The 15,760-nt window shown below is 34.5% G+C and overlaps 1 protein-coding gene across 8 annotated transcripts in view; it reads right to left on the bottom strand.

Moving 5' to 3' along the window:
* LOC144973525 (nephrocystin-4-like) overlaps window positions 1-15,760 on the bottom strand; it is a 77,363-nt gene that overhangs the window by 4,444 nt on the left and 57,159 nt on the right. For 5 of the 8 annotated variants that reach the window (XM_078916047.1, XM_078916044.1, XM_078916041.1 and 2 more), the window contains 15 exons: window positions 14,500-14,704; window positions 13,460-13,554; window positions 12,516-12,704; window positions 11,618-11,719; window positions 11,056-11,170; window positions 9,244-9,387; window positions 8,609-8,816; window positions 8,244-8,345; window positions 7,599-7,837; window positions 5,862-6,088; window positions 4,663-4,855; window positions 3,049-3,123; window positions 2,453-2,609; window positions 1,628-1,743; window positions 638-804 (listed from right to left, as the gene is read on the bottom strand). In XM_078916047.1, the coding sequence (XP_078772173.1) occupies window positions 638-804; window positions 1,628-1,743; window positions 2,453-2,609; window positions 3,049-3,123; window positions 4,663-4,855; window positions 5,862-6,088; window positions 7,599-7,837; window positions 8,244-8,345; window positions 8,609-8,816; window positions 9,244-9,387; window positions 11,056-11,170; window positions 11,618-11,719; window positions 12,516-12,704; window positions 13,460-13,554; window positions 14,500-14,704 (2,334 nt within the window). The remainder of the gene's footprint in view (window positions 1-637; window positions 805-1,627; window positions 1,744-2,452; window positions 2,610-3,048; window positions 3,124-4,662; window positions 4,856-5,861; window positions 6,089-7,598; window positions 7,838-8,243; window positions 8,346-8,608; window positions 8,817-9,243; window positions 9,388-11,055; window positions 11,171-11,617; window positions 11,720-12,515; window positions 12,705-13,459; window positions 13,555-14,499; window positions 14,705-15,760) is intronic. The other 3 variants (XM_078916045.1, XM_078916046.1, XM_078916043.1) reach the window with 1 other exon arrangement.

Genomic DNA, 15,760 nt, shown 5'->3' on the forward strand with positions numbered 1-15,760 from the left:
AAATGATTAGAATAAAAAAAAACAATAACTTGGAGCGGTTTTAGTTTCACAAACCATATCTATTGAAATGACATAGTAATAAAATAGAAATAGTAAAACATGTTTTTGAATTAAGCAAATGGTAATATTATGAAAAAAAAGTTTTCATGGGTGCAAGCAACTGGACCTCAAAAAGCCTGCAAGTCTACTTATGACCAGACATATAATCTGAAAAAGCCTGCAAGATTCACAGACTGTGTTTTTGTCTGGCTCAACTTTCATTTCTTCTCTAATCAACTTCCGGTTCAAATTTAATAATATAACTATCACTTCCGGGTCACAATAGCATCGTGATTCAAAAGTTTCGCTTAATCATATGGACGTACCCGACCCGATTGTTGGGACCTAAACAAAAAAAACAACCAAAAAAAAACAAACAAAAAAAATCAATCAAATCCAAATCGCAAAAAGCCGGTGACGTTTTTTTCGGTAATCCAATCGGCCGGCACTCTTGCACCCATGAGTTTTATTTTTTTAATTTATGTTTTTAACATCAAGAATGATATTCTAAACCACTTGGCACTTAAGATACAGCCTGCAAAATTGATTTGAGACAGATTGGTATATTAGAATAACAGGTGAACAACTTTATACTCACTTGAGCAGCAAAGACAGACGGGATGTTTGTCCTTCTACACATGCCACGTCCACACGTTGCAGGGCATGAACGTAGCATTGCCATATTTGGGCAGGCCGTGACATAAACGGGTCAATGTAGGCACACACAAAGAATCTCTTTATTTGAGGGGATGCACCTAGGGCCACCTGGATGAAATGAAACAAAACAAGGCAGTTTGATTAACCGAGACCAAGAAAATGAAGACTAGGAAAATATTCTAGGTTTTATAAAAGTTTGGGTTTGGCTTTTTATGCATAGCAATGAACAAAAAAATATCACTGTAATAGAATAGGAAATGAACAAATAAAAAAAAAATGCTTGTTTTCGTCAAAATTGAGAATTAGCATCGTTTTTGTTTTTGTTTTTAAGGGTTTTACGGAGCTTGCAACACATTTAGGTTATATCAGCGCCAGTAAAAAGGAAGAAAATGGGATAATAAAAAGTTCTAGAATTACAATTAAAGCACCCAAGAAAAAGTAAGACAAAGGGGAACTGAGAACAAATAGGGATCAGATGTAGATTCCAAGAGCATACCACCAATGTACTTAGTTTGAAATCACCTACAAGTCTCATCTAGACACAAGCACAAAATCCAACAAAGAGGAACATACTCATATGCCTACATTATACAATCAAAATAAAAATAATAATACATAACAGAGAGATCCCAAAACTAACTATGCATTTGACTGTTTCCCTCTCAGCTAGGACTCCGGCCAGCGCCAGGACAAAACCAAGTAATCTCATTCCGAGACAAAGACAGAAAGCATGTTGGAAAACAGATATAAGGGATAGAAGACACAGTATGTACCTCCCTGCCCGCTATGGGAGGTCAGGATCCCCACCCAGAGAATTAGCATCAATTAGCTATTTGGTACAAAGGTATAATAAAAGTGTACATTTATATGTAATTTTTTATTTTTCTTTAGTCAAAAATCACCAAAATGAATGAGAGAAAACTTAAGCTACCTTCATAAAGATGTCATGGGGTTCTCCTGGCTGTGTGGCTTTGCAATCCAAGACAATATTTGGGTCGCTACAGCGGACAAACACCTGGCTGATCCCTGACCCACCCACTGGAGTTGCTAGAATTACAGATGGATCAAATTCAGTTTAAGAGGTAAAAAAATTGCTTGAATAAAATCTTTTTTAAAAAAGGAAATTAACATTTATATTTAGATGTTTTTCACAAGGGGTCAACTTAACCTCGAGTTTAGTCAATATACAATTTGAATTATAACTATCTAAAAAAAAATTGAATTTTTATATGACGCAATATCCACTAAACATGTTCATAGTGCTTTACAAAGGGTCCCTGACCAACAGCAACACGTAACATGTAGAATGAGACATGACGCCTGTTAAGCAATACTGCAATTTTTTCCAACAGAGACAACGCTGTTAACAGCCAGGTACTCATTTTACACCTGAGTGTGGTGAGAGAATGTGAGTAATGAGCCTTATCCTAGGACTCAATTATGCACATAGCGAGGCTTGAACCCAAGACCTTCCGATCCGAAAGCGAGTGTCATACTACTAGACCACATAGCCGTAAACAAAAAAATCACAGGATACTCTAATTATTGAACTACTGGACTGCTGGACAAAATGACTTTAAGGGAAAGATAATCAAACTGGTGACACTCTATTCCAAGAGGAAATGTCATATAACTATGGCATCACATAGCCCTTGGTTATAAAATTCAGTAAAATCATCATCTGTGACAGGAAGTTGTCAGATTGATCCCCAAATTTATCACTAAAAACAAAGACTCAGCAGTCATAAAAACTGACCTGGAAGTGTATGGAAGGGAGGTAATCTAACCGATTTCTTGAGGAAAGAGTTTTCAGGGTGGTGGAACCTGAATGTTTGATCCACCACGTGGGGTTGTGGTTCGATTCGCACTTGGAGAATGGCAATGGCTTTACCCTCCTCTGACCGGAACAATACCTGTAAGGGTTTATCAGAGAATATAAAGTTTAGATTATAATTCGTTTTTTATCATAACAAAAAGATGATGATTATAAAGTACATACATTAATCTCTACCTGAGTCAAACTTTAAAGTAAAAGTGAAGTCATTACGGTCAGAATGTATGAGAATATCTCAATAATCGTTCTGTGGGTAATTGACAAAAAGAGCTTTCTCTTACGTTTGTGTTATGTAAATAACTAGATTGATGATTTTGAAATTTACCACATTTTTTATTGCCTGGCAAAAACAAAAGGTAAAAAGGCAAAAAGAAAAGTCTACAGAGCATCTGTTGAGATGAACTCATGTGTATTGATTGTATATGAATAAACATTACAAAATTTTTTTTAAAGAAACAACCCCCAAAAAATACAGTTATTATTTTCTTGTCTTATGTGAACTGCAATAATATACATACCCTAATATTTCTGGATTCCAGACTGTTGTCTACATTTGTTTGTCTGGTCGTTTTGTTGAAGGGATTTGACGGACCCTTTGGAAAGTAAGAAAGAAAGAAAAAAGAATAAATTTAAAAAATACACAAATAAATAAATTAATTGAGTAATTAATTAATCATGATTTGTTTATCCAGTTCATCATGTCAGGGTTAATAGACTTTAATGTATCTTCTTCTTCAAGTACCAAGTCTGTGCCAGACATCGGTGATCATGGTACGCCATTCATCTCTCTGATCAGATAACCTCAGAAAACTAATGTTACTCTTCTCTTTCTTTGTCACCCAGCTGTTCAAACTATTCAAATATGTTTTCTTTAATGTATAAATTATGAATTGTTATTGGGATCAAAATGATTCATTGAGAACGAATGAATTCCCATAGGCCACTGAGTCTCAAATCTTATAATTCTATCGGCAGAGCATTCATAAAATTGTTGTCTTCATAAATAATGGGAGAAAACAAGAGTTTAAATTATATTCAATCAGGCTATTTAACGATTAAGTATTGGCTGTGAAGGTCAGAGTGAAAAATTAACATTTCAGCTTACATCCTATGGAAGAATATCAAACAATTTCTCTATCCCTGATTTTAGCTCTAAAAAGTCACCTTGCTTTAGCAAGAACAGACTATAGATCATAGGCTTATTTCATATTATCTTTTTATATCTGTTTAGGCTATGCCACTTAATTTGTACAAGATCAGCAAAGATAAGTGAACATTTTGATATCCATAACTGGTTGTTGTTTGAAAGATGTTAAATAGTTAAATAGAATACTAGAATGTTAGAAAAATAGAATAGTAAGTAGAGGCGAATATGTAATTCATTCATAAAAGTTTTCTTAATAATTAATTCTCAATGCATTCATTTTATAATTTAATACTCAAAGGCAAAAGTTAAAAAAAAAAAGAATTATGATGCCATTGACTTTTTCTTACAATTGACCGAAATTGTATGGGATGATATATCAATGAGATGACGTTGTTTGTTTGTTTGTTTGTTTGTTTTTAAGGGTTTTACAATGCTTGCAAGACTTTTAGATAATTTCAGCACCAGTAAAAAGAAGAAAATGGGATAGTAAAAAAATCTAGAATTACAATTAAAAGCACACAAAAAAAGGTAAGACAAAGGGGAATGCTACAAATAGGGAACAGACGTAGATTCCAAGAGCACACTATTAATGTGCTTAGTTTGAGATCACCTAAAATTCCCATCCATACGCAAGCACAGGATCCCACTAAGAGGAATACACTCAAGTGATTTTCATATACATTAGAAACAACTATAACAACACATAACAGAGAGATGATTTACAAGGAAAAAAATATCATCTCCAAATTAATAATTATACATTTGGCTGTTTCCCTCCCAGACAAGGACTCCGGCCAGGGCCAGGACAAAACCAAGTAATCTCATTCCAAGACAAAGACAGAAAGCAAATTGGAAAACAGACAGAGGGGGATAGAAGACACAGTAAGTGCCTCCCTGCCCACTATTGGGATGAGATGACGCAATGGATGATCTTACAAAGGAAAACTAATAGTTTTGAAGACAATTAAGACGAAATCTAACTAACCTGTGGCTGGACAGACATGTCTGTTCTGAAGGTCTGGAATTTCAATGGGATGTTGACTGTTTCTTTAGGGCGGAGGAAGATCTGAGGCTTCCTCTCATCCTTACTGGCAGATGTGAACATTTCCTCCTCGAGGGGTGTGTTCAATTGACACAGCTGCTTGAAGTGTCTCCATTCCCTGCCATTTGTCACAAGTCTGGGTAATAAATGACACATATGTGAACATTGAATTGAAAAGATTGAACTTACTGGTAAAGTTGCTGGGAAGAAAAGAAGAGGGAGACAGAGGATAGATTACAATCTGAACAGATGGATTGGTGGAGGAGGAACAAGAATCGAGCTATCGAGAAGATCTGAGGACAGATATGGTTGGAGGGACATGATCGCCGATGTCTGCAACAGGCCTGGCACTTGATGATGATGATGTGAAAATAATCTCCTCATTGGGTATCACGTGATATGGTTCACTTTACAGTTTAATAAAAGGGAATTGAAAATCATGGTTTCAAGTGGGAAGGGGAAGGGAGGGGGAAGGGAGGGGGGTGGGGAAGAGTTTAAAAAAACAGTTGATATGGAATCTAGCAACATATTCCTCTAGATGTTATTCCTTTTCCATGATCAACTTTTGGCATGGTATCATAGATGTTAGAATTTCGTTCTACATCATAGACTTAAAAAAGATCTGACAAGATCTGATTAAGCAACAATGGGTGGAGTTATATGGATATTGGATGTGAATATAGAGTAAAATTCCAATATTAAGTTTATGTAAAGTTTATATAATTTTTTTTCTATTACAAAAAATAAACAAATAAATTAAAAAATTAAATTAATTTTTTTAAAAACGAAACAAAAAGAAAAGAAATAACCAAACAAAAAGAGAAGCATTTAGGTTACAATCACTACAGTCAGCTTTTAGTCAATTAAATGGCAATCCAGTACAATGCTTATCTAATATATAATTTTTTTAAACTCATGTTTATGGTGCATTGAAGTAAATAATGCTGCTTCATGCTTCACTGTCATAAAAGTAAAAAGTGATGCATTATTTCATTCTTTGAAACTGGCCTATTAGCTTCAATTCTAATTACAGTCCTGGTACTGAACAAATTCTTTCTTTTTTCAATTTTTTCCCCCATATAATTAGTAAGTAAGTAAAAACAGAACAAAACAGGACAATAAAAACATAAAATCGAACATACTGCAACTCTGGATCGTCAATCTCAATGCCAATATTTTGTTCCTGGTTGAATGGATTCCGGAAGACAAACTCGAAAAACTCGGTGGTGCCAAATGTTGGAAACAGGACATGTTCCGTTGTGATGGATGTGTTGAGCATGTTGATGATTCCTTCCCTCTTAGTTTGATTGCGGTAGATGTCCATTGTCTTGAAATCCCTTGTCCTTTCTGATTTGTCCTTTCTGAAGCCCTGTATGATTTGATTGAAACAAGAGTGATTTTTCATTCTGAAATCAATAAAAGATTGAAGTAAAAAAAAACAAACAAAAACCGAGCAGTCCAATATCCACTAAATGTGCTCAAAGCACTTTACAAGGGGTCCCTGGCCAACAGCAACACTTAACAAGTAGGACAGGACATGACGCCTGTTAGGTGATATTACATTTTTCTCAAGCAGAGACAACATTGTTATTGGCCAAGCACTCATTTTAAACTTGAGTACGGTGAGAGACTGTGAGTAAAGAGCCTTTTCTAAGGACTCAACTATGCGCCGGGTGAGGCTCAAACCCAGACCTTCCGATCCAACAGCGAATGTCATACCACAAGACCAAATAGAGAGACAAATCTCCGGACCATTTTCATGATTTTTTCCACAAAGGCCATCCCGACCCAACACAAAAATTGATTTCTTTACACTAAAACTCAGAAGCAATAAGGACATACTATACATAATTCTATGAAGCAAAAACAAGCTCTACATAACAATAACAGCATTAAATTCTAATGGCTATAACAAAGATTTTTCTTGAAATTTTATGATGAGCAAAGCAAATCTGAAAAAAAGAAAAATGTTAATAGAATCCTAACAAGTCCTGTAGTTGGTAAGGACAGTGTTTAGGCATAATAAGCTGACTGACAGCGTCTCTTCACAATCTACATAATGAAATTAAATTGACCCCCTTTTCATATTGTTTTATTAGAATAATCATTGAAGTTAGCTTTAAAAATCACCTCCACATCACAGAGTAATTCAATAAAGAAAATAATTCACAAACTGGGACATTCATATATTGTGATTTTATAAGTTTAAAATAAAAAGTGTGAGAAGACCACAAAAATGTTTTACATGTCTTGTTTGGCAGAATAAAATCAGAATTACCAGAAAAATCTGAATTGGCAACCAATGATAGATTTTTATCTTGTTGTAATAATTCAATACTTAAGAATATATATATGTAGTTGTAAGTTTGAGAACACCTTCAAATAAAAAAAACAAATTTTCATCAATTCCCCCTGAAAATCTTAATATTGAGCTTCAAATTTCCAATTTGGCTAACGATGGACAGATGTATATATATTAAAACATATAAAATCATAAAATCAAAAAACCATGACATAATCGTGCTCAACTTTATGATAAAAGGAGCTATTTATAACATATTTCAAGTATAATTATAATCAACTTCTACAATATTGTTTCGAGCAAAAGTGAAAGTAGATTGTTGTGTTTATTTCGGTTGTCATCATACGTTTTCGTATGCATAGTTATGGTGGTTCATAATTACATAAAAGGTGTTTGTTACAATATATATATATATATATATATATATATATATATATATATAAAATATATATATATATATATATATATATATATATATATATATATATATTGTATAAGAGCTGAGCCTGTTTTTCACATGTTATAAAGATGTGATATCAAATTTTATACTCAGTAAAGAATAATAAGTCGAACAAACCATGATGGTGGTGACTGCTTTATTATCTTCCTCTTTCATCTCCTTGGCTTTCACTGCCTGCAGCCGTGCCAACTTTCTCTGCTTTTCCGCATCTCCTTCCTTTGGGATGAGCTCTGATTCGTCAACTTCTCCATGAATCTTGAGTGCCTCCAGTTTTTTCTGCTCCGAAAACAACATTGATGCTACTTCCCTGTTCTCTGTCAAATGCTTCGCTCTTGCCACTCTGACTTTCTTTGTACCTGCAGAAAATAGAAAGAATTTAACTACTTTAACTCGAAGACACAGTTATGATCCTTGTGAATCCCCAGTGATGCAAGATTGTAGACCTTTTTCACTCAGCAAGGATTTCTAGAAGTTCTTCAGATAAATCTAAGCTGGGTTGTTTTTTTTTGTTTTTTGTTTTTCTTTTATTTTTAAATTTAAAGATGCATATTTTAGCTTTGCTCTATGGGGACCCCTTAGTATATATTGTGCTATATAAAAGCCCAATATGATTCAATATGCTCGTTTTCTAGGGTGAACAAGACAATTGCATTTTAAGTCATGATTGACATTTTTGTTGTGAAAAAAAAAAAAAAAAAAGTTGATTCTCCTCAAGTGAAGCATGCAAAATAAATCAAACTCCTATTGAGCCGTTCTGTTTACCTGGAGCAGGGATGATTTCAGAGAGACTACCTCCTTTGAATGAAGAGTTCCCTGCAGTTTGAGACACTATAACCTGAGTCTTGCTTGGTGCTGGCATGTGTTCTGAAAATGAAATAAGGTAAGGAATGCAATCAAAAGATTGATTTTACTTAATATAAGAGTAAATAATTACAGTTCTGTTTCAGAACAACGGCATTTCAAAATTCAACTTCTCTTACTTCTTCACGAAATTCAAATAACTATTATTAATGTTATTTCATCTTTAATCATTTTTCTTTTTACTTTCATGGGAGGCATCTATAATGTTGCAGCTAAGTTAGAATTGTTTGGTAAACAAAGTGAACAAAAAAACAAAAAAAACTAACCTTGCTTCCTTTTGCTGACCGGATATCCGATGTTGGCCAGTCTAAAATGTAACCTGCCCTTACAGATGGCATTTGCACCAACTGGCCTTACACTTCCCCCACGGGCAATGTCACCAGTTAGAGCTGAGGAGTCTTCTTGGTATTCCGTTGTCAGAATGTCCAATTCAAATGTAGACTGGACAGCCTCATTGCCTCCTCGGAAAAGGTACTGAAAAAAAATTGTAACCAAAACACATTCTGAAAAAATTGGAATTTGGGAAAATAACACTATATATTTGATGGAGAAAAAAGATTAAGGTTATATTCCAAAAATGTCCTCAAATTTTGCTTGGCTTTATTTCAACAGATATTCTGAACTTGGTAGATTAATTATTTTTCGGGTTTAAAAAGAATGACATTTCAACTACACTTCTGAAAAAAAATAAAAATAAAGTTAAATGCTAGAATATCTTTAAAAATTAGGAATAATAATTGGAAACAGAATCAAAAGAATGTAAAAACAACTAGAATTATAAAAATGTTTTGTTTTGTTGTTTGTTTTTTTTACCATATCTTATAGTTTAGCATAACATACACACTTTTGTATAGTACTTTAAATAAAACATCTATTTTTCTCAGACATTTCATCAACGAACCTTGAGTGGTACTGAAGATGATCCAATCAACAAGAGTGATTCCCCATCCCAGACGTCGATGTGCATGGTCTGACGTGACAAGTGTTGCCAAAACATGTTGATCTCACCAGGCTTCAGGAAACTTGGGTCCATTGGGTATTTGACCTGACAGAGTTAGAAGAAAAATTGATTAATTTAAAAACAAATGTGTATGATTAAATATATTTTGCACATTTAACCAGTCTTCATCATGCACAAAGTATTTCATGATGTTACCTTCACGTCAATTCAAGTCCATTGTAAACAAATATTCACAATTATCTAAATAAACAAAAATTAATACGACAGCTTCAAAAAAGAACAAAATACCAAACATGGAATGGTTCAGCTCAAAGCCTATCTTCAGCAATCAACAAGAAACGATGTAAACATATATACATTATCTAAAAACCTGATCGATGGCAGAGAAATATTTGGCAAGTATTTCTGTAGGACTGTAAGCAATGCTTCATTATTTCCTGTTGGCTGAAGACGGGTTTTCAACCCTAAAGATTCTGTATTTGGTATTTTTGTTCTTTTTTTAAGCTGTTATATTCATTTTTGTTTATAGCTTTTTACAGTCCATAGCTTATAGCAGCTTAGTATCACTTTTACATTGATCTTGGGCATGCCAATATGCTCAATGGTCTTCATAACGAACTGGCTACCTGGAAACACATTTTCATATGGCACAAGTCACTTATAAATAAAATTTAAAAAACAACAACAAAAAATTCCCTTTATTCATCCCACAGGGAAAAATTGTCTCCAGGGTCTCTTCCAGGGGAAGAATGGAATAACCCAGGCATCAGCCACAGTGCAGCGCCGCAATTTGAGCTAAGGCGAGGTGAATAGCTCAAGGCCACACAGTGCAGCGGTGGGTGATCAAACTCTGTACCTTTCAGGTATGAATCAAAGATCATACCACTGAGCCATGCTACTCCTCAGATATTCATATCAATTGTGTATAATTATTCTTACAATATCCTATAATAATTTGTATTACCAAGAACAAGTTCACATCTGAATCAGAGGGTAAAATACATGTAAGTGCCTTACCAAATGAAAATGTAAATCTTTGCTTTCAGTTGTTCATCCTTTTATTGAACTTATTCACTTTCACTATACTTCTTCTAAAGTTGAGACAATGTAGCAATTTCATCAAAATCACTTTACCTCTCACCAAAACAACTAGACAATACATAAAGAAATTCATGCATTTAAGAAAAACTCACTCAAAATCACTAAAACACCAATCTGCAAATTCAAACGTTTTCAAGTATTCATTTGCACCCCGCACTATCAAAGACTGGAACGCTCTTCCTGAATCATGTGTGAACACAACAGATTTAGAATCATTCAAATGAAGATTATCAAACTTACTTCAGCCTAAACACCAACAATGGCTGCCACATTCAACAAATCTCTCCCTCCTCGAATACAAATACTCAGGATTGAGTCGACTTTGAGTACGGCTATGTGGTCTAGTGGTATGCTCGCTTTCGGATTGGAAGGTCTTGGGTTTGAGCCTCTCTAAGCTCATAGTCCTTGGCAAAGGCTCTTTACTCACATTCTCTCAAAATACTCAGGTGTAAAATAAGTATCTGGCCATTAACAGCGTTGTCTCTATCCGAAAAAAATTGTAATATCGCCTAACAGGCGTCATGTTTCGTTCTACATGTTAAGTGTTGCTGTTGGTCAGGGACTCCTTGTAAATAGCTTTGAGCACGTTTAGTGGATATTGTGCTATATAAAATGCTCAAGCTCAAGAGAAAAATTCAGATTCAGACCTACCTCTAGACCAGGAGGTCCCTCCATGATGGATCCATCAGGATTGAGTCTTTGTAAGATGAATGGCATCGTTTTCTTGTCTGTGGACAAATCGCTCTGGGCTTTGGACAGGATCATTCTGTTGGATGGAGGAAACATGGATGGTCATGAATGACAACACAAACTTTCCATCAGACACACACAAACACACATACACACTTTCTTTCAAATAAAAGAGAAGAAAAAAAGACAACCCCCCCCCCCCCACACACACACACTAAAAATAAAAAATGAAGAAAAAACAGAAGAAAATAAAAAACCACCTGACAAGCAACAAGCTAACGAACAAAGAAATAATGACAATGATTAATGACAATAATTAAGATTATGACATTGGATCTTAATGATGATGTGCAAAAAAGTTCTTCTGCTATAAAGAAATAAATACTGTACTCTCACAGTGGTGTTTTCCATTGTTTATCGACAAGAGCATGTCGGGTGGTAAATACACTTATTGATGTTAATTTTTTATTGTATCATTATGTTGTTTTTTCAATCAATCACAAAGATGGTTGCATTGACAAACCTTTCAGTGGTGACTTGAGGGAATCTATAAAACTGGAAGGAGAAATAGACGGTGGAGGGGTGATTTTGGACGTTCTCTGGCATCTCAAAACTGGACAGATCTCTGTAAAAGTACAAAATTGTTAAGAAAAACAAAACTTTAAAGAACTTTGTGGGACATGAGAGGAGGTAACTTTGAAAACCTGCTAATAGGTAGACAATGTCAGAGTCAACTCTCTCAAGCAATCATTGAAAACCTGCTAATAGGCAGACAAAGAGTGAACTCTCTAAAGCGATCTGTTGGACACCTTAATATCAACAGAGAAAATTTTTAACTTCACAAACACTCAGGGTAATTGTTCAATGAGGCAAACAATAATACGTAATATCTTAAGTAACTAAAAAATTGCAGTTTTCTCTGACTGATGAAAATGCGCTGAAAATAAGTGTATAGATAGTATGCGCTTGGCTAAGAAGCTCATAACATTGCCATCCGGAAGTATAACGGACCAACACACAAAACTGTGTTTATCCATGAAAGTTTATAGTCGGGTTAATACAGTTCAGTGAGCATTACTCATAAGCGCGGATGGCAAAAAACAATAACAAAGACCTGAGTGACGTCATCTTCAAACTATCTATATATGTGAAAATTGATAGGAAATAACATTTGCACTGAATACAACCTGGGATTTAGATTGGTAGGAAAATCAAACATTTCTATGATGCTTAAAACTACAATTTTATAAAACAGTGACAATGAGGAATTTTCCGCAAAAAAAAATCATAATCTGATCTTGTAAATTTGTGATCAAACTAAACTTTATGAAATTTTACTTAAATTATAATATATTCTAACTAGAAGACCGGTCTGAAATATATATTGAAAGAAATCCTAAGAATAACAATGAAATGTTTACCTTGAGAAGGCTAAAAATTGGAAGATAATTTCATTGGCTTGAAGAGGGTCCATTTGTTCCTTGGACAAATTGACCAGGTGTTGGCCTTGAGGGTCAATGACTTCAGGAGGGTCACCGTTGCGATCAAGCAAGGGAGGGAACCCAGCAGCATACAGACGGGCATAAGCAGCTCTTGATAATCCTCGACCTCTGTTGAAGTTGAAGGAATAGTTTCATTTTTAATATCGATAAATTTGTTGTTTTTAACATATTAATATGATGTGTTGCCTATAAAAGATAATACTATCTGACAGATTAACTCATTGACAGATTAACTTTTTGACAGATTAACTTATTGTAAGATTAACTCATTGACAGATTAACTTATTGACAGAATAACTCATTCATATGAGGAAGGAAAAGGAAAAGGTGAATATTCAGTTTTAATAAAAAAAATTATATGGACAAGTTAAAATCGATTATAAATCTGAACAAAAAGATTTACGCACTAATGACATAAAGAAACTAATAATAATGTGATAAAATATGAACTTTTATAGAACAGTTTTACATGGTTCAATTAGCTTCAAAAGCTTAACAATGCTTGATTTAGTCCTCCAGAGGAACAATGGAACCAACATTTGCATTTCACACAGTACAAGTCAACTGTCAGCTATAATTTTTGTACTAGCACTCTTAAAATCACTTAAAAACCAGATATCCATTCACGCCTAGCAGATTCAGATAATCATGTAAAGTGCCTTGCCCAAGGATTCAGTATTATTTAAACTTGTGTCGGGTCTGAGACTGCTTAAACATCATAATATCTTCCTGTCATGAGAGTACGACAAAAAAAAAGGCTATTCCCACAAACATATAAATAACAACAGAGAAAAACAGGTCTCTATAGAGGTTAAGGTAAATATGCACACATAGGTAATTACAAGAAAAATGTATGAATTTACCCATGAGTCTGAGGGGGCTGAGCAAGGATGAGGGCGTGTGCTGGTGTGTAAGGCATGTCTCTCAACTCTTGAACCGATGCCGGGGCCATCTGGGCCTATTGGATTGAATGATGATGATAATGATGACGATGATAATGATGGATATGATGATGATGATGATGATGATGATGATGATGATGATGATGATGATGATGATGATGATGATAATGATGATGATGATAATGATGGATATGACGATGATGATGATGATAATGATGATGATGATAATGATGGATATGACAACGATAATGATGATGATGATGATGATGACAACAATGACGACGACGATGGTGATAAAAAATACAGTCCAAGCTGGTATTGAGGATGCTGCTCAATTGGGACAACCGCTTTACTGGGAAGATTCCTTGGGAACGGATTTTTTTCTATATAAAAAGTCATACCCTTTCCAATTCTCAGACACTCAATTGGGACAGTGCGTCACTTAGTGGGGACAAATTTTGACAATGACTTTCGGCTAAATCATCTTCTACATTGAGGCAGACAGCATCAATATGGAATTACATAAAATATTGTATTGCTGTGGTCTAGTGGTATGACACTCGTCTTCAGACTAAAAGGTTCAGATTTCGAGTCCCACTCTGAGCAGTACATAGTTGAGTCCTTGGAAAAGGCTCTTTACTCATATTCTCTCACCATACTCGAGTGTAAACTGAGTACTTGGCTGTTAACAGCAGTGTCTCTGACAGAAAAAATAATAATTGTAATATCGTCTAACAGGCGTCATATCTTATCATTCATGTTGCTGTTTGTAGAGACCCCTTGTAAGGCGCTTTGAGCATGTTTAGTGGATATTGCACTCTATAAATGCTCAATTGTAAAAACAAATAGATCATGGAATGTTTTTTTTTGTTTTTTAAATTTAATTGCGCTTTTATATAGCACAATATCCATTAAATGTGCTCAAGGCATTTTACAAAGGGTCCTCTGATCCGAAGGTAAGTGTCATACCACAAGACCAAATAGCCGCACATACAACTTACACTCTGCATAAAGTCCATGGGTTGCAGTCCGGCCTGCGGTGCGTACATTTGAGGGTACATGTTGACCATGGACATCATCTGTTGCTGGGGTATGGTCATCTGCTGGCTGGAGGTGCCATATGGAAGGTAGGGTTGTTGAGGAATCTGTTGAGGAATTTGCCCGGCTGCAGACGCCCCAGCTGCTCCGGGGATGTTGGCAAACCTGCTGTGAGTAGGGGAGGGGGAATGGAGAAAAATGAGATACATTACTACAAAAAACAATTGTAGAATATTTATGACCTCTAAACAGTTTTAAGCCGAGAGTGATTTAGATTATCTATATTCAGGTTTCAGCCATACGGGTGATCAATCACTTGATTTGTTGCTGTCCAATGATCGGATATATCTTAATAAATGTAAATGTGCTTCTTTGTTTATAAATGGAGTAAATATACCCATGGGTCAAGCTGGACAAAGTGACCTATTGTGTGTTGGGTATTTTGAAAACTGGAGGTCATTTTGAGCCCATTTTGAAATGTGACCAATGACTCGAGCACATGAAATAATAAAATAGATTGTTCTCATTTATTATCGTCAGAAATATGAAACTTGGGATAAGTTTATTTTTTGTTTTATTAAGGAGTTTTATAATTTTATAATGAAAATAAATCTGAAATTTATTATTTCTAATCATTTAAAATTTATGTATAAAGTTTTTGACATCTGCTTCATTCCGACAAAATATAAAGTTTGAGGGAGCGTCACATAAAAGCTGTGTGAGAGTCAAATGATTTGACCCATTAAAGGTGACTTGAATGACAAAAATAATCCACAATAACCCTCGTGACTTATGAATGCTCTACAGAAATAACAAATATGGAATAAATAAAATGTATGTTTAGAATCAACGACTGACATCTTAATGGAGAATATTTTTTAAAATTTTTAGCACCTACAGCTTGCTGTCTGTGGGAATTGGCACATTTATTATTATCATTATTATTAAATAAAAACAATAGAAATAAATATATTAAATTCTGTATATGACATACAAAAAAATTCAGTAAAAGTTTTTTTCTTTGTAAGAGTTTTTTTCCAGCTTTCTTAAAATGATTGAATTTTCCAACAATTACTTCAAAATTTTGTTTAACTTCTACATCATGGCACAAGACCGAAGGGCTAGAGCTCAGCTCGTCGCTGGTTTGGATAAGTATATAAAGAATTTTTTAATATCAAGCTACCTGGGGGTTTTTTAAATTTATAAACATATTTTTAAAAAAAA

Source organism: Berghia stephanieae, chromosome 5 (genome assembly GCF_034508935.2).
Source record: "Berghia stephanieae isolate SIO BIC M18660-M18661 chromosome 5, UCSD_Bste_1.3, whole genome shotgun sequence".
Lineage (NCBI taxonomy): Eukaryota > Metazoa > Mollusca > Gastropoda > Nudibranchia > Aeolidiidae > Berghia > Berghia stephanieae.